Raw genomic sequence first — 26752 nt, forward strand, 5'->3', positions numbered from 1 at the left:
TGTGAGGTTCGGTGGACCCATAGAAGGAGGAGTCTTTTATCACAGTGGGTATACCCTTAAAGAGGATTGTGAGATCCTGGTCTCTTTTCTCACTTTTGCTTCCTAGCTCCTGAGGTGATCAGTTTGTTCTACCACATGCTAACCACTCTTGGCATCTGGTATACCCACCAGAGGCCCATAGCAATGGGTCCACCTGATCTTTTACTGGAAACTCCAAAACCATGAGCCAAAATAACCTTTTTCTCTTTATAAGTTAAGTATCTCAGGTATTTCATTGTAACAATAGCAAGTTGACTAACACAGACTCCTACCTCACATCAACACAAAAATTAACTCAAAATGAAATAAACACATAAACTAAATATAAGATTTAAAACTATAAAAGTCTTCAAAGATAATATAGGCAAAAATCTTTGTGATCATGTAATAGGCAATGATTTCTTTCAAAAGGTTTCTTGCAAAGGGCCCTGTCAAGAAAGTGAAGACAACTTCAGAATGGAATAAAATATCTGCAAATTATACATCTACTAAAGGTCTTGTATCTAGAATATATAAAGAATGCTTTCAACTCAATAATAAAAAAGACAACCCAATTAAAAAACAAAGTATTTGAATAGATATTATTCTAAAGAAGATACACAAATGGATTATAAGCATATTAGTTGTTATGATTCATTAGGGAAATATAACTCAAAACCAAAATATAACACCACTTCACACTGACTAGGATGCTTATAATTAAAATTACAAATAACAACTTGCATTGGAAAGGATGTAGATAGAAAAATCAGAATGTAAAAGAGTCTGGCGATTCCTCAGAAGATTGAGCACAGATTGTAAGCATATATATATCCAAGAGAAATGAAAACATATGTACATACAAAAAATGTGAACACAAATACTCATAATAGCATTACTTATAATAGTAAAACGTAGAAACACCCAAATGTTCAACAACTAATGTATGGATAAACAAATGTGGCATATACATGGAATGGAATATTATCAGCAATTATAAAGAAATGAAGTACTGATACACGGTACAATATGGGTAAACCTTGAAAACACTACACTAAGGAAAGAAGATAATCACAAAACACCATATATTTTATTATGACCTTTATATGAAATGTCCAGAATAGACAAATCTCTAAAAACAGAAAATAGAGGAGCAGTTTGCTAGGGCTGGGCTTGGTAGGAAAAAGGAAAAATTGCTAATGTGCATGGTTGTTTTACAGGGAAGGAAAGTAATAAAAGTGTTCAAAAACTGATTGTAGTGATGGTTGCACAACTTGAAATCATGGAATTGTACACTATAAATAGGTGAATTACATCCCAATAAAAATGTTAGTTTTTAATAGGTAATTGGATGTTTAAAGCAAAAACAATAACATCGTATTGTTGGGTTTTTTACACAGAAGCAAAATGCATGATGATAATAGCTCAAAGGAGAAATGGAATTATATTGTTGCAAGGTTCTTATACTATTCATGATATCATCATCTGAAGAAAGACTGTATAAATTGAAGATATATAAACTTTACAACAACCATAAAAACAAATAGAAACATTAAAAAGTTATGGCTAATAAGATAAAAGTGAAAGATAAAATAGAATCATAAAGAAATAGCTAATCCCAAAGAAAGCAAGAAAAGTGGCAAGGGACGGGGGGTGATAGGTGGAACAAATAGAATACTGATAGCAAGATGGTGGGAGTAAACTCAAGTCTATTGATAATAATAGTAAGTTTAGACTATCTAAACACTCCAATACCAAATCTATCAGACTGGATAAAAATGACACAATTAAATGCAGTCTAAAATAAAACTACTTCCAATATAAAAGTGAGGCTCAGAGTAAAAGGATGAAAAGATATGCCATGCAAACAGTCATCAACAGAAATCCAGAGTGATTATATTAATATCAGACCAAGTAGACCTCAAAACAATTTTTTTTTTTACCAGGGATAAAGAAGACATTTTATATTGGTGAACAGGTGAACTCCTTGAAAGCACATAATAATCCTAAATGTTTGGGCACCTAAGAAGGAACTTCAGTACATGAGCTACAAAAACTAAAAAATAGAAACTAAGGAAAAGGTCTGGGGAGCAGTTCTAGTCTTCAGCTTAGAGATGGAAGTGGACGCTATGGTCATTGATGGGATCACCAGAAACCCAGGTAAGGGAGAAAAGAGATGAAGATAGAAAAAGAATTCTCACAAAGACTAAGAAATCAATATAGGAGAGAGCAAACAAGAAGTAGGGTCATGGAAGACAAGGGAAGAGCATACCAAAGTCAGGGTGTGTTCTATGTCAAGTGTGGCTGGGAGGTAGAGGAGGAACTGAGAGGCTTCAGCTAGATTTATATGAGTCATTGGCATGAGCTGCATGGGTGGTGAAGTGGAGGCAGAAGCCAGGCTGTAGTGGACTGAGGACTCAGCAGGAGCTGAGGAAGTGGAGATGACAGACATGATGTTGGTTTCAATAGATGAAAAAGAACAGGAGAGAGGAAGGGTTGTGAAGTCAAGAAATTCGGGGTTGTTTTTTAAACTAGGTTACAGTGGAAGATGCCAGGAGAGTGGGGACACAAAGGTAAACAGGGAGGGATGAAGGGAGAGAAGGAGGGAGGGATAAGCAACAGAGCAAGGTACTGGGGTGGGGGCAGGATGTAGGAAGGATTATTAGATCCCCGGTGAAGAGTCTAACCAGAAGAGGAACACCTATTTCTCAATATGATGGGGGCCAGGGGCATAGATGGGCACAGATGGGTAAGTCTGGAGCACAGGCAGAGGTTAAAGAAGCTTCCTTCTGAAAAGTTTTCTTTTCTCGGTGAAATCAGAGTCTAGGTTGACTGCTGAGAACGAGTTGGGGAGCTGTGGTGTGAAAAAGTCAAGGGTCATGTGAGAGCTCTGAAGTGGCTGTGGGGTTGGGATAAGCCTGAGCAGCAGGTCTGCTGGCAGCTCCACTGAGGACTGTAGACCATGAATTTGAACCAGTGTAGTCCACAAAGGGGTCCTCTCACCCCTCTACACCAGTACTAGAGAAGGCAGACCATTCCCACACTCTAAGGTTGGGGTGGATGCCTAAGGGGACAGACGGCAAATGGTGAGCAGCTGCAGAGACAAGCTATAGGGTTCAGATAGGATCGAAGCGAGGAGAAAAACTGGGGGTGAAGGTCTTTCTGAGCTGACACAGTAGCAATGAGGGGGAACAGACTGCATAGGAGGTACAAAAAGACTAAGATTTTAGAGTTTCAACAAGATGCTGGAAATGGGTTGATAAAATGAAGGTGGCATTTAACAAGTTGAAGACAGGAGTCTCAGAGGTTGGGGTATGGAGGCAACGTCCTCATGGTCATGGAAGTGCCTGGTATGGTGGTAAAACCTAGATCAAACACCACAAGCCAAGAGTCCAGTCTTCTTGCTTCACCATATCCCTAAGGACCATATAACTTTGCCTTCAATTACAACTATTCCCAACCTATACTGATGTGCCCCTATAATTCAGCCCTCAAATCTGAGGCTGTTTGAGTTCTCCTCAATTCCTTTGTCCATCTATTTACAGCTCTGTATGCCCACACAGAATAGGTCACAAAGAGTGAAATGGCATGCTTGTTGGTACCATCTTGAATTCAGCAGTTTTGCCTGACATTAAGGGCTACTAGAAGAGCCTTTCAACATGGAAGACCCAGAGTGGTACTAGAGGCTCTGGATAAAGTAGGGAGGTAGCAACTTTCAGAAATACACCAGCCTGGAAACCCAGTATGGCCCAGGGATCCCTATCATCCAGCATAAGCTTTAGATATACAGTCCACATGATGCACTGGGCCTCTATTTACATAAGTCAAAGTTATAGCCAAAGGGCCACTTGCTCCCAGTAAGCCTCTTGATTCCCAAGCGAGGCAGGCTCCCTCATCTTTACCACACATAAAAAAAAACCCTAAGCAGGTGGCCTGAGTTCTAGTTCTAACTCTACCATGAACCTGCAGTGTGACTTTGCCTTGAAGCCTCAGTTTTCTCTATTAAACAAAGGGTTGGATGTAGGATCTCAAAGACTCTTGAAGACTTGACACAGCCTATGGGTTAGCAGATACAGGAAAAAGGCTCATCATCTCACATCATTCAAACTGCACCTGCTGCAAAAGACAAATGAGCTAAAATCTTCAAGTCTCATTAGAGCTCTCTCTCTGAAGTACACTACTAATACCCCCTCTCCTCCCCAAGACCTCTGCACCAGGTTCAAGTGATAAACTTGACCACCACATTTTTCTCTTCATGAGATGTTCTTTAGGCTTAAAAAACCAACCTGGTCTGAGGTTGTGTGTAGAAAAAAAGAGATACAGGGTCACACCTGCGACCTATGGTTCTCCACAGAGTTTCCCTTTTAGGCTACCATCATCACAAATCCCATCAGTGTTCCAGGACTGACAACCTTGGGCGGGGGGCCAAACCAGAGCCCTAGGTGTCCCCTATTTCTTTGTCTGGACCTCGAAGGGCAGGCTGATCCTCCAGGTGCTGTGTACCCTAGTGGCCACTCCACAGAGGGAGGGAATTCCATTACCTTGCCTCATCTGTACATAGGGACGAGCCTCTCCTTCCCAGGACTGCTATTTCTGACCATCCCAATGGGCCAAGAAATACATCCTAAGGACCCCAACATCAATAAATTACAAATAAGGTCCTGTTCAGGAGCCCTGGGAAAGACCCAACTTCTGTCCTCAGAAGACAGGCCTAGAGACAAGGCGTATCCAGACCTGGGTACTTGGATAATGAGGCTGGATGCTCCCGCACCATGATCTCCTCAGTGGTTTGGGGCCATAGCCTGATCACATGTGAAAGACACCCTCTCCTCGGGTGGGCCTGGCTGAGAGTCCTAGGACAGACTGGTGAAGAGAGCCCACACCTCTGGGCCTCTGGTCAGCACCACCTGGCTGGAGTCAGGGCATAGGAGCACAGGAGGATCTGAGAGGAACTAACCAAGCCCACAACAGCCACCCTAAGTGCAGACTTTGCCTAGTGGTTGCACCCTTCCCTAACCCCCATGTCACACACATACCCCAGCTCATATGGGGTCCACAGCCATCAAGCCACCCACTCCCTCCCCACACCTCCCTTCACAATCCCCTGAAGATGATCCTCCCTTCCCTCCTTCCCTGACAGCTCACCCAGCGATCTCCCTTCCTTCCTTCCAGTACTTCCTCCTGGTTGTTCTCCTGAGAAGGAAAAGAAGGGGTGATTCTCCACACCTTTGCAGCCTCACCTCATCATCCCCACCTGTTGTCTGGGCACAGTGTGATCACTCAAGGCCTCCTTCAGTGCCCTGGTCTCAGCTGCCTCAGGAAGTGAGTTCAGTGACGAATTGGGGTGGAGGGACTTCCACAGGGTGCTCCCTCTGAGCCCAGCACAGCAGGCAGGCAGGCAGGCCAGAATGAGGGCACGAATGGCTGGAGCGGTGGAAATGAAGTGTGGGGTGGGGGTGGGGGCAGGAAGAGACTGGAAGGAGGAGCCCGCCAGAAGAGACATGGAGGCAGGACTGTGGAGCAGCCAGATGACTTGAAACAAGGGGGAGAGGCCTTTACTCCAGTGGTGAGGATCCCCTGAGATCCTGGGCAGATTCTGAAGTAATGAGGCCACCCTGATCACCAGTCTAGAGCCTCAGGGGCTTGGGGATAAAGGCAGGGAGCCCCTTATGGTGAGCAGGGAGAAGCACCTGGGGGCAGAGGAGGCTTTGGAACTGCAAAGGGAAGGGTGGGTAGCTGGAGTTAATGCAGGGGTGGGGTTCACGGGCTAAAGGTAGGAGGGTGTTGAGTGCTTACCGATCTCTTCGGTGGCCCCGTTTCAGGGGCCCAGGTTTCCTGTGCTGCTTTGAATGCCGAGATCCCATGGGCTGGGGAATGCCTCCTGGGGACAAAATCCCTGTCTCGGCAAAAGAGTGCAAACCCAGAAAGAAGATAAAGTTGTCCTAGCCCCCATGGTGGCCAGAGGATGAAGTACTTGGGGGATGGTCCTGCTTCAGGCTGCACTTGAAGACCTGGTGCCTGTTGAAATGCCTTGTATTCAGCTTAGGACTGAAGCCAGCACAAGCCCACTCAGGTGTCTCCCTTCATCACTGTGGCAACAGTCAGACTAACAACCACCATCACTGATTAATTAGGACATGGAAACCTGTCTGCTGTTCTTGTCCCCCTCCCAAACCCTTCAGGACTAGATTGAATCCTCAAGGTCTCATCAGCCATGCCACACAGGGACAGCCAAATGCTAGTTTCCATGGCAACACGGAGACCATGTATCCTTGCTTCTGCAGGTTACTATGGCAACTCATGCAGAGCTAAGTGCACTGAGGACAAAGGCCTAGTTTGGAGAAACCACAACCAGAGGACACATTCTCTGTTGCCCTCTCTGTAGGGGTCAGGCTCTGTGCTGGGGGTACACACACGGTGCCTTTTAGAGGCTGATGGGGGATCTAGGACTTGTTTGTCTGCATGCTCAGACTCCTGTCTCCTCTCCATCAAAAAGTGCACCTGGGTGATCTCATCCCCTCTCACAGGGCTTCACCTCCCCTAACCCTTACACTGAGAACATCCAAGACATCCAAGATAAGGCATGGTGGGCCCAGCCCTCTCCTTAACTCTCTGGCTGTTCTCTGGACACAGTACTCTGGATGGTCCCATGGCACCTCACACTGAAGAATGCAGTTTTGGACTTCCTGCGAGTCTGACCATTAATTTTGTATCTTCTGTCTCTGGGACAGTACTCTCATTGTCTTCAGAACACAGTCTGTCAGCCGAGACAATACTACAGGTGGAAAAATCAGGTTCCAAGGGAGGAGGGTTGGAACCAAGACAGAACCAGGTTTCCCAATACTGCACAGAATCACCGAACATGGGCAGCTTCCAGGTGAGGCAGAGTATGTGTGCTTGCACTTGGAATTGAAGATCCCAACCCTCTGTCTCTCCAACTCTCTCTCTCAGGTGTCTTCTGTCCTGCTGCAGCCATAATGGATCCTTCCAGTAAATGGGCCTCTCAAAGTTGATGCTCAGGCCAGCACTTTCTCAAGTTCTCCTTGGTCCTTTCCTGCTCAAGCTCTCAAGTTTATACATTGGTCCATAGGGTTAGACCAGGAGAATAGGGTGTTCTTTGGGTAGGGTGCCTGTGCTAACAGACTCTGTACATCACAGCAGGAGCCCTTCAGTGAGACCCACCCTCTGCAGGAAGCTGCTTAGGCACCCGTGTCTACTTCAGCAAATCACTCCCTGTCACAAACAGATCATCACATTTCTTCTTTCAGCCACATGCTGTCCTCTTCCTGGGAGGAATTCAGGCAGATGTAATTTTCTCCACCTCCGTACACATCCAGTGATGCTTCAGCTTCCTTTTAGATTAGCATGTCAGGAGCACTGTCGGATGTGCCTGCTCTGCCTTGGCTGGATGTGATTATAAGAGTGGAGCAAGACCAGCATGTTCTGTCCCCCAGAGCAGTTACCATGGCAACCTCAGGCCTTCTTTGAGGTGTGTGAAGGCTAAATCAGGGTCCAGAGAGATGAAGTTGGGAATGGGAAGTAGGGAAAACCCTGGAGGGGGTCCTTTTGGTCCCTTGCTACCCTGGGCCCCTGCTCAGAGAGAAGCTGAACCACTCTACCCAAGGCAGTAGGCATGAGAGATGAAGGGAGCTGCTGGGTCAGGGCCCAGACAGAGTGAGGGCGGCAGGGCCAGGGCTAGGTATTCTGGATAAAGCACTCACCTGATGTAGAATTTAAGGACATGTCCAAAAATTCAGTGGGAGAGATATAATTTAAAAATGTTCATGATAAACAAAAAGATTAACATTCTAAACAAAGGAAGGATATGATATGACAGGGTTGAAATCGGGAAGAAGCAAGTGAGGTCAAGGCCTGCAAGTACAGGGCTGTGTCCTGCCTGTGTTAAAATTTTGATTTTGTTATGGATGCATTTGAATTATTCTGATTTTTTAAAAAGACTGCATTTGAAATATTACTTATCTTGATTACTGAGCTTTTTGGAGGCCCCTTACATTTTGCACTGGAAGTAAATGCTTCCCTTGCCTCACCTACTCTGAGCCCTAGAAGCAGGGGACAGTCTGAGTCAGGGGCAGGGGGAATGCTGATACAGTTGAAAATGTATGTCAAGGAGCCAGGAGGTTGGTTCATGTCTGATAAAATGCAGGGATTCCTCTCAGTTCTGAGAGTATCCGACTCATATTTCACATGACTCTGCAATATGAAGACTGGGAGGCACAGGTGCCTAGCAAGCACAAGGGCCCCCTACACACTGGGTGACAGTGACTCATCAGGTGGCTCCCATCTCCTGCCCTCCCTCAGGCTGTCTGTGAAGGGTGGGGGGAGGAAGAGGGAGGGGAGTGAAGGGGGCGGGCTGGCAGGGAAGAAGCTGGCAGTCTCTGAGATCAGGAATGGCAGATTAGCTGTAATTGCCTGAAGCTGAGATGCTGTTGATAAATGTTACTAATAATCAACCTTCAGATCTGACACCCAGTTCAGGCTGGGATTACTGTTTTGAATGGAAATCGAACCCAAACCAGTAATTACCCTGGTAAGTGATGCCATTTTTACTCTAGAGCCTGTTCTAGGCAGGAAAATGGCACCTGCATGTCAGTGGAAGACACCTTTCTGGGTTTACATTCAAGAACACAAGCTAGCATAGGCTCATCCAACTGAACAGGACACAGCCAACAGGAATACCTACACTTCTTCCTAGGACCTGCTGTGCACAAGGGAACCTACTCACCATCTGCAGTCTCCAAGCACAGTCCAACCTCAGGCCTCACTCCCACTGTCATCCTCCTTGGGCTGGGTGGAGATCCCTTGTTGACATTGCCCCAAGCTGTCAGAGCAGTTGCTTTGATGGAGGTGTGGCTGCTTCCCAACACAACAGCAACCCTCCAAGCCTATGTCTGGAACCCTTGGACAGCCATATATCCTGTTAGACTGGGAGCCCATACCAGTTCTTATTTCTGGTCCCTGTTTGCTCCTGACTTCAAACTAGGGCCCGGTAAGCCTAAAAACTGTACCTGGAAATAAGCAGCATTCTTTGGGCCGGGACTGCCCCAGAGCCCCTCACAGCAGATTATTTTAGCCCAGACCTCCCTGGGTCTCCTTGGTGCCTCTCATTTTGTTTATGGAATCCCTAAAATGCTGGCACCACCAGAATCAGGCCAGAGGCTGCTCCTGTCTCTGAACTGACCCCTCCCCAGGATACACTCATGCTTGGGTCCTTCTCCCTGGCTTCCCACAGGGTAGATGGATTATAAAAGAACATTCACTAGACAACAAAGGTGATATGACCAGGGATGGCAACACTCTCTCCTGTTCACATATCATTCACCACCAAACACTTTCTACCCTCTTTGCTGCACCAGGCCTGTACTGGGCAAGGGGCCCGGAGCAGAACAGAAGTCCCTGTTCTCAGAGCATAGTGGGGGAGCACCAGTAAGCAAAAAATTGCAACTGCAGATAGGCATTGGTGGCCCCTTCCAACCAGGTAAAAATACCCTGAAAAATAGTCTGGGTATGTTGATGTGCTGACTTAGGGGGCAGAGAGAACTAGTCAGGCCCATAGGATTCAGAGTGTGTAACCTCAGCCTTTCAAGGCTACACCTGGACCTGTGAACGCGGCAAGTGTCAGAACACCCAGCACAAGGAGCAGACACCTCAAGCCCACCACCTAGTGGCAGAATAGCAGGAATGCAGAAGCAACGTCTTCAGGCCCCTTAGTTTCCCTCTGCTCCTGCCCAGTCCCTGAAATGGCCTGCCAGAACTCAGATGGGCAAAGGGGAATCAAGAAAGAGAATTTAATTTTGTTTGAAAAGTATAGGGCCTGGGGCTGGGATTGTGGCTCAGCGGTAGAGTGCTCGCCTAGCATGCACGGGGCCCTGGGTTTGACCCTCAGCACCACATAAAAATAAATGGAATAAAGGAATTGTGTCCAACTTATAAAAAAAATAAATTAAATAAAAAAGAAAAGTATAGGGCCTGGAGGAAAAGGGACAATGGGCCCCAGGGTCTGGAACTGCAGGGCAAGGGGCACGGGAGGGACCTAGCCTCTGGCGCTCCCAGTTCCCCTCCAGGGCACACTGGTGCCCTCAAATTATCTCCTCACTCTGCAGTTGTCATCAGCCCGGGCCTTGCCCACAGAAGTAAAAGGAAAACTGTGCCCAGAACTGGACTGCTTAAACCTTACAGATGCCATGAGAGATGTGGGGGTCCCAGAGAACCTGTGCTCACCATCCGTGAACTCACCTGGCTCCTGTGGCCTAGGAAGAGGATCCCTTACAACTTGGAGTCAGGCAAGGGTCCTCCTCCAGCCCTCAGTAGAGGTTCTGGGATTGTGTTCTAGTATGTTTGCTGCCCCATTCATTTTTCCCTCTTGCTAGCAAGGAGTCTCCTGATGTAAGACAAGCAGTCCCTAAAGTGATGTTCCCAGGCAGGGAGAGCACTCAGCGTGGGGTGTGCCAGATGTGTGGAGGATGCACAGGTAGAAGGGAGAGAAAGTACAGGTGTAGGGGTGGGAAAAGACAAGGGAGACTGTAGCAGGGCAGCACTCAGAAATACCTCACAGAGTCCACATTTATCTTAAAAATCCAGAGACTACATATTTCAGGCTTATAAACCATATACAACTCCAAGGTTATAGAGAAAAAATAGCCATAGGCAATATTTGAACAAATAAATATGAAAAATATTTATAAGTAAGCTATTTACAAAAACAGGCTGCCAGTTCACTGATCTAGCACAAATACTGCCCTCTTCCCACTGGACCAATGAGACCACAGACCAGTAATAGCCTCACCCTAACCACTGCCAACAAAGACCAGGTGCTGCCTCTTACTAAGGCTTGGGATGGGGTGGGGTGGGGTGGGGTGGAGGCTGGGGTATGCCAGGCATAGAGGTTAGGGTCTGGATAAGGAATGTAAGAGTGACCAGAAGCTTGGCCAGTCCTGCCCTCCTCATCCTTGCCCCCAAGCACTCAAATCAGGGACACTCACCTGCAATGGGAGACTCTGTGTTGTTGCTGCTACTCCCCCTCCTTCCCTTGGGGGGTCTCTCTCCGTCTGGCTGCTGTCCCTCCAGCCCCTTCCTGACCAGAAAACCTCCAGAGCCAGGCAGGGGGATGGTACTGAACTGCCCCAAGGACAAGCTACCAGACAGATGACACCCCAAAGGAGAGGTGGCATGAGGGGGGAGGAGGTGTAACACAGCACCCAGAGACAGGGGCTGAGATGAGGCCAGGCTGTATCTGACCCCTGCCCAAGAGGCTGGGCCCCGTGAGGCTGGGCCCCTCTGGCCCTTACCCTGACCCCAGAACACAGGCAGGGCCTGAGCCAGCCTCCCGCCACAGCCCCTATCCCCCACAGGTGGCGCCGCAATAAGAAGATAGCCAGTCTCCTGCTTAGGCTCTCCAGTTACATTAAAAGTGAGACTGAGGAAGATGGTATCCAGGCCGCACAGTGGCAGCGTGGGCTCATACAACATTGATGCGGCCCGGACTGCCCCCAGAGCCCCTCATAGCAGACACTATGCTCCACAGCCCTTCACAGCAGCTCTCCCAGCTCCTTTGGGAAGGGCCTGGTGGGCAGAGCAGGGTCCTCCACCCTGTAGTTTACTGCCTATGGTCCCACAGGGACTATTTAGCCCAGCAATCTAAGCAGTTCCCTCTGGTGCTTTGGGACCTTGCTTAGCCGACCAGCACTTTTAGAGAACACCAGCAGTAGAAGAAAAGTTGACTGTTCAAGCAAGCTCCTGTCCCTCATCATATCTAGCCTTGGGCAGGGAAGGGCAGTGTATCCATCCCCCACTTTCCAATCCCACCCTCTCCCCCACTTAGTGCAGGGGCAAAAGAGGGAGGGAGCTGGCCAGTCTCTCACTACATACACCCTCAATTCTCCCTACACACCTGCTTCCACTTAGAAATACACCAATAGCACACATTCACATGGTCACTCCGGGTGGCACACACAGCCTCTCCCCAAAGGTCCACAAACTCATCAAACTCAGTGTACTCAGAGTACACACACCTCAGATGTACCTTTCCTGGTACACACACCCAGATGCACACACAGATGTAAATATTCATAAAAGCCTTTCCCAGAGGAGCCCAACTTCTCACTGTGACTGCCTTCTGACAACTGGAGATAGAGGGGGAATACACTCAGAATGTCAGGCTGTGCACGGAGGGGGCAGGTGCCCCCTTGATAAATTGTGACATTTCTGGCATGGTGTTCAGTTGATCTGCAGTGCCAGAGGGGGCATGGAGGAGTAGCTAGGTTGGGATCCAGTCTGCTGAATGTGACTTTGTAAAGAGATAATCTTGGTCACCATTACCCTGGTGCCAGTCCTCCCTAACTCCAGAGACTCCCCAGACAATGGGATCTCATCCCCCTGACCTGAGCTCTGTGCCCCTCATTCTGACACTTAAATTCCCATTTTCTTGCATTATTTACCTGCAGAAATCTGTCTGTTGGGGCAATAGCATGAACAGGCTGTTCCCTAAAGTCAGCTGATTTCCGAGTAAAATCTAACACACCACCCTTAGAGTTTTCTTTGTTCATCTCCAATAAGAAGACCAGGATACCTGCCCAAAGCTGACCAGGGAGGCTGATTGGGAACACACTCCTAAATCCCAAAGTCTAACTGCTGTATCTTTATGAGAGTCAAAACTGCTCAGGATAAACAGCAAAGGAGACAGATCCGTATCTCCTGCTCACTGCCCTTTAAAATTAAGCCTCATTGAACCAATGTACCACCACTCCCATTTGCCCACCCAGTCCCATGGTCTTGGTCCTAAAAATCCATCTGAAGAGAAGCACCTGTACTCCAAAGGCTCTGAAGTACCACAGGGCCTCCAGCCACCTCTGGGGGCCTCTCCTGCCGGTAACCTCTGAGCTAGCACTGTAATGGCAAGGATCTTCGAGCCCAGCCTGTCCTATCTTTGTCCCTCCTCTTTGGCCTTTCCAATCACAGAACACATAGTGAGGCCACAGGTCATGTACTCAGAGAACATCAGAACAAACAATGTACTTCGTCAATTTGTCTAGCCTATTCAGTTTCAGAGGAAACAGGCTCCCTCAAAACCAAAGACTTGCTCAGAGCCAGAATCAAATGCTAGACTCCTGACTCCCTTACTAGTCAGTTCTCCTTCCAAGATATCTTCCTGCTTCATTAAACCAAGTGCACGTAAAAGCCTCATCACTTCATCTCCAAATAAGCTGCTTGTGAGCCCAAGTGCCAAAGTGCTCCCAGGCTTGTTCTGCTGCTTTACAGTCCCCTCAGGCTCCTCTGCTGATACTGACTCTCCAGCAATGAGAGGGAGCTGGGCTCATCCTTATGTCTTTCTGTGGTGGTCTCTCAATAGCTATGTATGGGTCCAAGTCTTATGAACAGAGGGTCTGTTTCAGTGTCCTGATCTACAGCTCTCTCCCTGTCCCTCACTAAGGAGTTGAGCCTTGTCATCCATACCTCAGGCATTGGCAAGATCCCCAATCCCTGGGTCTCCATCTGACCCTGCTTCTCATCCCTGGCCTGGGGGCCCTACTACTATGCTCCTCTCACCCATCTCAACATGTTCTCATGCATTTTCAAACCCTGGACCACTTTCCAAAATGTAGTCCCCATATTCTCAGCCTTCTCCCCTTCCTGCCCACACTCCACACAGAATTTCCTTGGGGAAAGGCCTGCCTGAATCACCACCCCTCTCTCTGTATCTAAAAACAGCCTAACTTTCAGATTTAACCAGAAAAGTCCTGGTATTAGTGGGTATACCCTGTCATGTACCAGGTAATAATGACAATAGCTACCAATCAAATAACACTCATTATGTGCCAGACACTGTCTTAAGTACTCTGCATTTATTAAGCTTTGCACCTGGTCACTCATCTAATCCTTAAAACATGCTGTGAGACACATCATCTCCATTTTAAAGATGAGGAAATGGAGGCTTACAGCAGTTAAGTAGCTTTTCCAAGGTCGCACATGCTCTGTGCAATGACCTGAACACTGTGAAGGAACAACTTTCTGGAACACTAGAAAGCAGACGCAGAACCACTGTTACAACATCTCTGAACTCCACCAACTCCTCCTACCACAGCCCTACCTCTGGCCAAAAGTATGTGGCCTTGCTGGTGCCAAATCAGGTTCAAGAACCTGGTGAACCCATTTTTAGAGAACAGGAGCACATATTTTGTTAGTGCTCATTTCTCCCAAGATGGTAAACTCAGCCTTAGTACAAAAGGGCAACTTTTACCATCAGAATTTGTCTACTTCCTCAACTTGAAAGAAACTGGCCTGCACAAGGAGTGCACCATCAACTGTGCACCCTATTTGAAAACCAAGAGGCCAAGGAAAGCTATACCAAGGTATGTTGTAGGTCAGTGTGATTCCCTTGTCACCAATAAGCTCCAGGCTAATTAAATCTCAAGCTTTACTTCACCTAATCCTGTAGTGGCTGTGTGTGGTCACTTTCTGCTAATTCACAGCCCACCTGAAAAGGTCCACAAGCAGTATTTCATTCAATTCTCACAGAGGCCTTTCATTTTAAGTAACATCATCACCCCCATTTTATAGGTGGGGAAACTGAGACTATAGATGAACTATTTGATATACTTCTAAATTGTTTGACCTTTGTTTCTTTTCTTTTCACAAGTGAAAAATGATTTTTTAAATCAACAAAGTAATAAGATTGTCTCTTACTGTCCCACATTTACTCAGCTAATAAGAGGTGTAGCTGAGATGTGTACAGATCTAATACCTAGATTCAGGTTCTAGTGTCCCTTTGTGCCATCTCAGGGGTCCACTTTCTCAGCAGTCTCAGCCTTCCCTAGACATGTGTCATGTCATGTTCATAAAAACAGAAAGTAGATTGCTTTCTTATTCAAAACTTAACTACAAAACTACAGTAATCAAAACAGTGAGGTAGTAGAGTAAGGATAGGTATAAAGACCAATTAACAGAATTGAGATTCCAGAAATAAACCTACACATCAATGGCCAGTTGATCTTTGACAAGTGTGCCAAGTCCATTCAGAGAAAGATAGTCTCTTTAACAAATAGTGCTGGGATGACTGGATCTTCACACAAAAGAATGAAATTGGACCTCCACCTCATGTCACACACAAAAATTAACTAAAAATAGACCACTGGCCTAAAGACAGCTCTTAAATCACAAAACAGAAGAAAGGTAAATCTTAATGACCTTGGATTTGGCAATGGATTCTTACATATGACAACAAAAAGCAAAAGCAACTAAAAAAGAAAATAAACTGGTTGTCATCAAAATTCAAAAGTGTTCAAATGAACTTATCAAGAAAGTAAGAAGAAAATCTACTGATGGGAGAAAATATTTACAAATCATGCATCTTATGAGTTTAATATCCAGAATATATAATTAATCCTGCAACTCAATAACAAAAAGACAAACAACCTGATTTAAATGTAGGTAAAGGTGCTAAACATAGTGGCGTACGTCTATGACCCCAGCCACTCTGGAGGCTGAGGCAGAAGGATCACAAGTTTGAGGCCAGCCTTAGCAACTTAGCAAGACACTAAGCAACTTAGCAAGAAACTGTCTCAAAATAAAACATAAAAAGAGCAGGAGATGTGCTCAGTGATTAAATGACCCTGGGTTCAATCTGGTACCAAAGCAGAACAAAGCAAAATAAAACAATGGGTAAAGGACTTGAACAGACATTTCACAAAGATACAAATGGCCAATAAGCACAAGAAAAAATACCTAACATTATTTTACATTAGGGAAATGCAAATCAAAACCACAAGAGGGATCCACTTTAGAGTAATAACATGGAAATTAAAAGGTATTTGGAGGCTATAGAGAAACTGAAACCCCTGCACATTGCTGTAGTATATAAGATAGTAGAGCCTCAGTAGGAAACAGTTTCATGGTTTATCCAAAAAGCTAAACACAGCACTCCCATATGATCCAGCAACTACATTCCTAGATAAATACCCCAAAGAACTGAAACAGAGACACAAATATTTGTACAACAATATTCATTACAGCATTTTCACAATAGCCAAAAGGTGGAAACTACTCAAGCATTCATCCACAGATGAATGGATAAATAAAATGTGGTATACATGTGTGTATAATGGAATATTATTCCAGTCCAAAAAGAAATGAGGTTCATTCATATTGGTTACAACATGGAAAAACCTTGAAAATATTATGCTAAGTGAAAGAAACCAGAAATAAGAAACAAGAGGGAAAATATTATATTGTTCCACTTATGTGAAATATCTAGAATAGGAAGATTCATAAAAACAGAAAAGTAGATTAGAGGTTACCAGGGGATACGGAGAAAGGTGAATGAGGAGTTATTCCTTAATAGGTAGAGTTTCTGTTCAGAATGAAAAGGTTTTGAAAATAGGTAGTGGTGATGGCCTATACAACATTATGAATGTAACTGATGTCACTGAATTGTACACTTAGGAAGCATTGAAATTGTTCATTTTATGTTATATTTACTTTACCACCATTAAAACACCCCAGACGCGCTACTATACACTAGCAATAAACAACTGGAATATTAGAATATTAAAATTTCATTTATAATCAAGAAATAGGGGCTATGGTTGTAGCTAAGTAGTAAAGTGCTTGTCCAGCATGTGTGAGGCACTGGGTTCAAGTCTCAGCATTACATAAAAATAAATAAATAGAATAAAGGTACTGTGTCTGTTTACAACTAAAAACCTTTTAAAAATAATAATAGTATCAAGAAATATGCAATATTTATGAATAAATCTTTAAAAGAGGTAAAGCTTATACACTGAAAACCACAAAATATGCTGAGAAATTAATATCTAACTCTATCTATTAAATAGAGTTAATACCATGTTCAAGCATTAGAAGGCTGAATATTATTAAGAAGTCATCTCCTCCTAAATTGCTCTATATATTCAACAAAATCTCCATAAAAATCCAAGCAGGATTTTTTATTTTTGTACATGCAAAAAACTTACTGTTGAGTTAATGTGAAATTGAAAAATTTTTAAAACAGTCAAAACAAATTTGAAAAAGAATAAAGTAAGGTTCTAAACTACCTGATTTCAAGACTTATTAAATATTAGAGTAATTAAACAGTGTGTTATTGGCATTTTAAAGACAAACAGAATAGAACAGACTAGAGAGTGTAGACATAAATGAAAATAAGTACAACTGATCTCCTCTTCCCCTTCCCCTTCCCCTTCCCCTTCCCCCTACCCCTCTGGCTCCTCTTCCTCTGCTTGTATCAACTCCTGGGCTCAAGTTTTCCTCCTGCCTCAGCCTCCCAAGTAGCTGGAACTACTGGCTTGTGGCAACATGCCTAGTTTTGATTTTCAATAAAGGTTCAAAGTAGAAAAAGTAGTCTTTTCAACAAATGGTGCTGAAAAGATTGGATATTATTTTTTAATGAAACTACTATATACAAAAAGTTACTTTGAAATGTAGCACAGACCTAAGTATAAAATTAGAAAATTCTTAGGGAGAAAATCTTTGTCACTTTGAATTAGGCAGTGATTTCTTAGACATAAAACCAAAAAGGACAATCCATAAAAGAACAAATTGATAAACTACATTTCATGAAAATTAAAACCTTCTACACTTGAAAACACATAAGAGAATAAAAAGAAAGCAACAAATTGGGAGAAAATACTGTAAGTTATATATCTGATACATAGAAGACATATATCCAGAATATATAAAGAAGTCTCAAAACTCAATTTGAAAAAAGGGAAAATATTTTAACAGACATCTTCCCCCAAATAAAAAGACAAATGGGTGGAAAATAAACAGATGAAAAGGCACCATAATTAGTCATTAGGGAAATAAAAATCACAATGATGTTCCATATCTACCTCTTAGGATGGATAAGGTTAAAAGGACTGACTGTAATAGTTCATCCAAGGATGTGGAGAACTGGAAATCTCATACATTGCTCATGAGAATGTACAGCAGTTCGTATACCCACTTTGGAAAAGTTGTTCAGTTTCTTAAAAAAAGTTAATGTACACTTTTATGATCCGGTCCTTCCCCTTGCCAAGTATTTGCTCAAGAGAAATAAAAACATATATTCACACATAAATCTGTACTTAAATATCACAAAAGCTCGATTTGTAACAGACCCAAATTGGAAACAACACAAATTTCTACCAACAGATGAATGGATAAATGAACTGTGGTATATCCCAATAATAAAATAGTACTCAGCAATAAAAAAAAATGATCTACTGGTTCATGCAACAAGGAAGAATATCAAAAGAAGGGTATATACTGCATGATTCCATTTATATAAAATTTTAGGAAATGCAAACGGATCAGTCAGTGATTCTCTGAGGATCTGGCCCAGGATGTGGGAGTTGGGAGTTGAGTAGGAAGGACACATTGGCCTGCAAGGGCACACTGGCCTGCTTGGTATTCTCAAAATTTTAGGCACACTCCTACTTCAGGACATTTTTACTTGCTGCTCCCCCTCCATGAAACATTCTTCTCCATCAGCCACCTGATTCATTCTCTCACTTTTTTCACATCTCTGCTGAAATGCCACCTTATCAGAAGTTTTCCTGACCACACTATATTTCAGAGAAATTTGCCACCATTACTATCCCCCATTGCAGGTCAACTCTTTCTTACTCTGCTTTGTTTTCTGCATTTATTATACAAATCACTTAGCACTGATACATTTTAGATAATCATATATAATATATATTATATAATATCATGTAATATATAATCGTTTAAATCTATCTCCCCTCACTGAACAGTAAGAACTATGAGACCAGCAACTATCTAGTTTACTGCTTTGTCTCCAGTATTTAAAACATTGCCTGGCATTTAGGAAGGGCTCAAAATTGATATTCTGAATGAACAGATCACCTTAAGAGGCAGATACTTTTATTAACTCTTTATAGATGGTGGTTAAGTCACTTGTCTAAAGTCACCTAACTGGTAGAGTCTGATCACTCTGACTATAAAATCAAAGTTCTGAGCAATTATGCTGCTTCATCTCTGAGTCTGAGAGACCAAACTGATGAACAGATTATTATAAAATGAGACAGTTACAATGACTGCCTATGGGAACAGAAATTAAATTTGTTCCTCTAGAAGACAATCAGATAACAGCCAAAATTTGAAATTAACAACCTCCTTTTGAAGAGTTTGTTCTAATTAAATAATCAGATGGAAGGAGGAAAATATTACATATGCAATCATGTTCATGATAGAACTGTTTATAATAGCAAAGAACTGAATATGACAAAAAGTCCCCCCAAGGGAGTGACTGAAGTGGAGGGGAAGTGATGTTGAGTCAGGAAGTGACAGAAGATCAAGTCCAATGGTTCAATTTTTCTAAAGAGCAGGAGGCAAGGCCATTTTCTTAGAGTCTGTGGCAGGGTCACACAGGAAGGGGTCTTGAGAATGATGAAGGTTTGGAAGAGCTTTTGTGGGCAAGGGGAGTGAAGCTTACCAAGAAGTAGAAAAGACTAAGATGGTGCAGGTAGCCCACTAAAGATGAAGATTATGGAAGTGGTGACAACATAGATGGCTGTGTCATTTTTATGGTAGTGTTATGGTGCCAGGATAAGAACACTGATCCATGCAGGGCTGGAGTTGTGCTGAGCATATGCAAGAAAACATAAACTGCTAGATGAGTAATTCAAATAAACTACTGTGTGGTCCAAGTCAGGAGAAGAAGAAGAGAGACCAGGAAAAGGCCAGCAGACCAGGAGTAAATACAGAGACGAAGGCACTAGAAAGCCCTATGCTGTGGCAAGAGTAATGCCACAGGGCAGTGCCTGAGGCCAGAGAATGGGATATCACATTATGTGAGGTCAGAAGTGAAGCGATTCCAGGTGTCAACATCTAGGAATTTATCATGTGAATAACTGGAGCGAAGTCTCTAGAATGGGATGGTCCAGAAATTGCAAGTGAAGAAGTTTGGTCATTGACATGGGCACTGAAGAAAAATGCCTGGAGTTGAGTGAAGACAAAATGATTCACTAATGCCAAGCTGCTGAAAACCCAAGGAGTTAATGCCTACTTTATGTCAGTCATTTTATATACATTGTTTCATTTTATCTTCATAATAATCAGTGATATAGATAAGAACAGATAGACAAAATGACTAGACTTGGAGAGCTCACCACCTAGGTCAAAGTGTTGAGGAGATCTTGGACTATGAGGATATTGAAGAGAGAATAGCAAGTGATCTGCAAAAGGTCTGATTTTGAACAGGCTGAGTTGGGGTGTTGGTGGAATATCTAGATGGAGATATGTACAGATGCTTAGAGATCTAAGGCTCAGCACAAAGTTTGGGGTTGAAGATATGAATTTCTTTGTTAAAAGCATGAAGGTGAAAACTGAGACAAGACTGAGAATAGAATGGAAGAGGGGAGAACTCTGCCATGTGTTCTTATCTGGACAATGGGAACCAAAAGGAGTCAGCTACTTAAAAATGCAGGAAGCATATTGCAGTGGGCTGTAAAACGGTCTTATATTATTTGCAGCCCTCCCAGAGGTGAGGCTTATTTTCTCAACCTTTAAATATGGATGGCTTTATAACTTATTTTGACCAATACAAGATGACAGTGTGAGTTCCAAACCAAGGCCTCAAGAAGCCTTATACCTTCTGATCTGTCACTGGGAACCCTTCCACCACCATATGAACAGAGAAAGGCTGCTGGAAGATGAGAGAGCACATGGAGAGAGGCCCTGGCTGTTCTGACCTTCCCACCTGAGGCACCAGATATGTAAGCAAGCCTAGCCCAGCGAAGCTGAGCCTGAACCAGACCATAAAAACTATCACTGAGCTAAGGCCAAATTTCAGATCCATGGCTTGAGCTAACTAAAACAGGTGTCAGCAGCCACTAAGTTTGTAAGAGTGTTTTGTTACACAGCAGTAGATAACCCATACACATTTGGCTCCAGAAGCAAGGGGAAAGCAGCTTAAATAAACACACTGAAGGGAAGTCAAATTGGACAGGGACTTGAAGAGTGGTTTTCAGGTTCAAAGATGGAAAGGCAGAAGCCACAGAACAGAGTTGGAAAATGTGTTTTAACTACAGTGGTTACTTTTAGGGTTGGGGGTTGGGAAAGAGATAGCAGAATCACAAAGTTTTACTTTTAATATTTCTGTACCTTAATCTTGTGTTGTTTGTGTAATATTTTTAACAACTTTATTAAGAATTATATAATTTTTTGAATAAATCAATATTCATGTATTAAAAACCAAGTACTTAGGGTAATGACGTCCATCTCATTCTGATGTAATGCGTTCTTGCTGTCATATATAACAAATTAGAATTTTTAAAAACCAAGTACTAATTAGAAAATGGAAATGAGCAATATAGACCAGTATTTCCAGAGAACAGTCTAACCAGCTGTATTACAATCACCTGGGAAGTTATACACAAATATTGAGTTGAGAGTCAAAGCCTTAAATATTCTGATTAAGAAAGTTTGAACAAGGGGCAAAGAAGCTGTTTTTTTTTTTTTTTTTTCCACATAGCTTCCCAGGTGTTGAAGTTGTCAATGTGAGAAAAAAGAGTTCTGAAGACAGACCCCAGGAAATGTTTTTATTTTGGGGTCCAAAAAGGAGAACAAAGATTTTTAAACTAAGCTTCTGAATACTAGGGTTCTCAGAGACATCTGTAATACATATTAAGAAAAGAGCCTGGCAGGTTGGCAGACACCTATAATTCCAGAGGCTTTGGAGGCTGAGACAGTGGGATCCAGTTCAAAGCCAGCCTCAGCAATGGCAAGGTGCTAAGCAACTCAGTGAGACCCCATCTGTAAATAAAATACAAAATGGGGCTGGGGATGTGGTTCAGTAGTCCAATGCCCCTGAGTTCAATCCTGGGTACACCTTCCCTCCGCCCCAGACAAAAAAAAGAGCAGTAGCTACCACTAATTGCATGGTACCTGTGTCCCAGGAGTATGCTAAGCCCTTTATGACCTCATTTAATGCACATATATTTTCCCATTTTACAGATGACTAAACTGACACTATTTATATTTCTAACAGACACTAGATCCTGACTTCATAACAGGGAAGGAATTACATCTTTTATCTCCTTATGTCCAGTGCCCAGCACATGGTTTGTATTCGATATATATTTGTTGACTAAGTACCTGAAGGTGTGATTTGTGATCCGAAATACAAGCTAGTAGGTTTTGTTAAGTTTAATCTTCCAATAATTTTAGAGTGCTCTATAGAAAACACTGCTTTTCAAATGAGCAAATTCACTGGAATTGTGAAGAGCAGATTACCAGAGTTGTGCATTCATTAAGGGCTGATGGGGGGGGGGGGCGGAAATCAGCCAATTCTGACAATATTTTTCCCCCAAAGAGATAATGAATGAAAAGAAAGAGGTGGCCCAGGTGCCCCTATCTTGAGAAGGGAGACAGGATAAACTGGACTGCTTTACAGGTTGAGAGATCATCACTCGAGGGGAAGTTGGCATCAGTGGGAGGCAGCCCTAGGGAAGGTGAAAAGGGGGTCTTAGGGAAATTAGCCTTGGGAAGGAGGGAAACTTCCTTTGAATTCAGGAAAACAAGGGCTGCCAGAGATTCAGCGAGTTTTTTTCTCAGAGTGAAGGGAAGGAGAGCATCAGGAAGCCACACTTTAGGCAAGAAAAAGTAGTCCAGTTAATGAATTTTCTCTTCTGGCCTCCACCATTTAGGGCCAAGGATCAAAAAATTTAGCTCCAGAATTCTGGAGATAGTCCTGGGGTTGTGAATTTTTTTTTTTTTTTAATAACTACTACCTACTATCGACATGGTTTTAGTGTAAATAAAGGGGCAGCATTTAACACACCAAAAAAAAAAAAAAAAGGACTAATCTCGGAATAAATCTCCATTTGTCACCAACTCATTCGGTTGTCCTTATTTTTCTCGTGTCGCCAAGGAAGATGATTCCATCCTCCAGGACAAGTGCGTGGGGAGAGCCGCTCCAAACCGCCCACGCCGGCAGCAGCTTTCCCTTGGGGCGGGCGGGAGCCCGGCAACCCTGCGGCTCCGGGCGCCCCTTCTGCGCCCAGACAGCCGGCCTTGGGCTGCCGTCCCACCCGGCCCAAGAGACTGAGACTCGCAGGTGTGGGGCGGCGAGCCCGGCACTTGGCAGGGACCAGCCTCTGTCCCCTCGAGGGCCAGAGGGGCGCAGACCCGTGGCAGTGCCGGGCGGGGAACGGCCTGGATCTAGGGGCGCCCTTCCCGGCGCGCTACGCAGCCCCACCTTGCCCCGCAGCCCCACCACACCTATCTGCGCGGTTCGGACGCCCACCGACGCCCGCGGGGCAGTGGGAGTGGGGGTGGGGGCGGGGGCGGCGGCTCCCAGGGCGCAGTGTCCGCTTGCACTCCTTGTCAGGTCGCCCTATAGATGTGAGGACACCCTCTCTGGAGCTCCCGCTCCGGATATCCGAGGCCCTGGGGACCCGGCGTCCTGGAAGGCAGCCTGCGGGTCCGAGCGCCCGAGCCTACCCTAGCGGGTCTGAGAGCTCAAGCCCGCTCTCACCCCCGGATGTCGGCTGCTCCCGCGGGAACGCGAGCGTCAGCATCGCCCACGCGGCGCCACCTGAGGGGCCCGGCGGAACCCATCCTCCGGCGCGCGCCCTACCTATCGTAGCTCCAGCGGCTGTAGGAAAGGGTCCGGTGGCTGCTGACTCCCTCCATCGTCGCCTCCGAACTCGGCTTGTGGCTTCCCGGGCGGTGGTAGCGGCTGCGCGGGGCTCAGCTTTCTCTCGCTACGGTCCGGGGCGCGGGCGGAGGACTGTACCATTCGCCCCCCGGGGGGTGACCCCCTCCGGCTCTGCCAATGGCAAGAGCGCGCGGGCTGCGGGGACCCGGGCCCGTGGGAACCCCTCCCCTGCGCGCGGGTCCCGCGGGGGCGCGGCTGCGGCAGCCTGACTGCTTATTTATTTATTTCCGATGTGTGCTGCTTGTCTCCATGGCAACCGCTCCATCTTTTCTGGCGTCACTAGGACACCGCTGCTTTCAAACCTTCCCGGGACGGGACTGCTAAGAGGCGGTTCTTTCTGCTAGAGTGGAAATCCCGGATACGCTCTCTCTACTCAAGCCCCCCTCTGCAGAGAGATCCCTCCTTTCTGGCGTGGGAGTCTTCATCGTTGTTCGGTCTCACCTGCCACCGACAAGTTACCTCCCCGCGAATGGGAATATATCCCCTAATTTTTTAGATTCTACCATCTCCTCGCCCCTTTTTCCCCAAAGGCGAAGTCATTCTTTCACCACCGCCCCCTCCTCTCTTCACGTTGCCCTCGTCTTTGCCAGAAGTGAAATCCACTCTCTCCCCACTGGATTCCCTGGGCACCGCTACCTAGCATACCGTGGCCCTCTTGGGTTCCAAATATCAAGGCTCTGTAAACACTTCCATTTCTAGGCCATCTCGTTCTGTTTATGTCCCTTTGTGCTATCTCCTCATTACTACTAAAAATCCTTTGGAAAATATCCAGTTGTCTTGGCCCAAGGGAGAGTGTCTTCTTTGTCTAGACCTGGCTGACGGGGACCCAGGAAAAGTTAAGGGAGGAGCCGCGTGGGCGGGTCAGGTGCAGCGGGGAGAAGTTGCTGGGGCATTCTTGTCTGCCAGGCCCCTCTCCCTTCCCTTCCCTTCCCCCACCTTGGACTGCTGGCCGCAGGGATTTAGAGGTATAATCTTCTTGCAGAGGTCACAGAAGCCTAAGAAGGACCTTTGGGGCAGCTGTTGTGGAAAGGCTATGCTAACTTCTCCTCAGGGTCAGGGTCAGGGTGGGGGTGCCAACGCACACTGGAGGTGCAGTGCAGGGAGGTAGGGTTTGAGCTGCGCTAATCTGAGGATCCTGCCAAGCTCCAGGGAGTCTTATGAGTTATAGAAGTTGCTGCTGACATTGCAACCCTCAAATATGTAAATGTATTTGTCCTGCAATGTGGTTTTTTGTTTGTTTGGTTGGTATTGGGGATACCAATACCAAAGGTATGCATTACCACTAAGCTACATCCCCAACCCTTTTTAATTTTGAGACAGGGTTTCATGAAGTTGCTTAGGGCCTCCTAAGTTGCTGAGGTTGGGTTCAAACTTGTGATCTTTCTGCCTTAACCTTCCATGTCCCTGGAATTACAAGCATGCACCAGGGTGTCAGGTTCCTGCAGTGTTTTTTCATTGAATAAATTGACAACACTCGAAACTAAGGAGATTTAACAGATCCAGCTTTCCACCCTCTCTTGGATTCTAAGAAAATCTGGCAACTCTGGGGCTGCCTTCAGAATGGCAGGTATATGGCAGGCAGTGGCTATTATTCTGACAGGGAGGGAGCAGTTCCTTTTATTGGCCTCAGAACCCACCAGGCCAGTTTTTCTCACATATAATTTACTTGGTCCCTAATGCTTTTGAATTTGCCTCTATTGCACAATGCAGTCACCTCTGTAACCATTGAATTTTCTCTACTGACCTTCAGAGTTGCCCTAAACCAGGTACTTTGCAAAATGCTGCGTATACCAAGAAGTTGCTGTTACTGCCCTTTGTGGAGCTTACAGACTGACCTGCAGCCATGGCTCCCACACAGAACCGTGGTTTCCGAATCACATCTTGGTGAAATTTTTGACATACCTATGACTTCAGGAGAAGTGGATTGAGACTCTAGAACCAAACTGTTGTCACTGTGTGGTATCTTATTTCATTGTTCGAGAAGGGGTGAAAGGGAAGCTTCTTTATCTGAAGTGTGCAAGGTCTCCCACAGAACCTGCAGAAGAAGCCATTGCTCCTGACTCATGTATTTTAAGGAAAGCCCCAAGGAAGTCTTTTTCCACAGGGCTGGTAGAAAGGTAATAGGACCTGGGAAGGAACTCCTTCCAGAAGAGATATCCTGCTCTCTGGCATCATCCTACTCCAACCCACACTATCTCATAATCTGCAATCACAGAGGTCTCCTGAAACTGACATTAAGCACTGATTGCTAGGCCCCTTGCAGTGGTCCTGGGTAAGGCCACTGGAGGTAGCCTTCCCAGGAAATCTGTTAGTTGGCACAAGATAATCATTCTATAAGAGCTAGTATCAGGTATACTGAGCTCCCAGACCTCTACCTTCATATTCTGATAGTACAGGAGTAGAAACAAGCTCAAGGTTAGGTGTCCTGAGCCAGAGCTGGAAGTTGTGGAAAGGCTACTTCCTAGACATTGCAAGAAGAACTCTGAACTAGGCAGATTAAGAGCCTTACAAAGCCTCAGAGAAAGGACCTTTGACCTTTATCAGTGCCAGCTGTGTACCAGCATTCTGTGGGAGAGGACATATAGCAGTTTTAAAATATGGCTACAAATTCTTGGATGTTACCCTCATTGAGAAGTTAGATTCATGTTACCACTCCTTAAACTTGGATGTGGTGCAACTTCTAGTCAAGTATCAAAGTTCCCAGATGTCCCCTTGTCAACTGGAGCCCTAAGCCACCATGACTACTGTGAGACTGACAGACAGGTAAGTGCTTCAGTTGACAGTCCCAGCTGAGCCTGGCTTTCAAGTCACTACAACCAGGCACCAGGCATATGAATGAAGACATCTTCAGATGTTTACAGCCCCTAGTCCTTCCGATCATCCCCAGATGTTTGAGTCTTCTCAGCTGAACCCCAGACGACATAGAGGATTGACAAGTCATCTTTGCTCCAAGGCATCCTGCCCTTCCCTGACCTATAGAATGTGTGATCATTATGAAAATGCAGTTGTTTTTATGCCATAGAGAGCCAGGTAGACAGA

The 26752-nt window shown here is 45.1% G+C and overlaps 1 protein-coding gene across 2 annotated transcripts in view; it reads right to left on the reverse strand.

The window, feature by feature from the left end:
• The window catches only part of Tub (TUB bipartite transcription factor), a 79392-nt gene extending 55583 nt beyond the window's left edge, over positions 1-23809 (reverse strand). Inside the window, exon 1 of one of the 2 annotated variants that reach the window (XM_058576886.1) lies at positions 23633-23809. In XM_058576886.1, coding sequence (XP_058432869.1) covers positions 23633-23688 — 56 coding nt within the window. In that variant the 5' untranslated portion in view covers positions 23689-23809. The remainder of the gene's footprint in view (positions 1-23632) is intronic. The other variant, XM_058576887.1, reaches the window with a different exon arrangement.
• Between the last annotated feature and the right edge of the window lie 2943 nt (positions 23810-26752).

The sequence above is a fragment of the Marmota monax genome, unplaced genomic scaffold, assembly GCF_021218885.2.
Source record: "Marmota monax isolate L192 unplaced genomic scaffold, Marmota_monax_Labrador192_F-V1.1 WCK01_AAM20220418_F8-fsc00061, whole genome shotgun sequence".
In the NCBI taxonomy this organism is placed as follows: Eukaryota; Metazoa; Chordata; class Mammalia; order Rodentia; family Sciuridae; genus Marmota; species Marmota monax.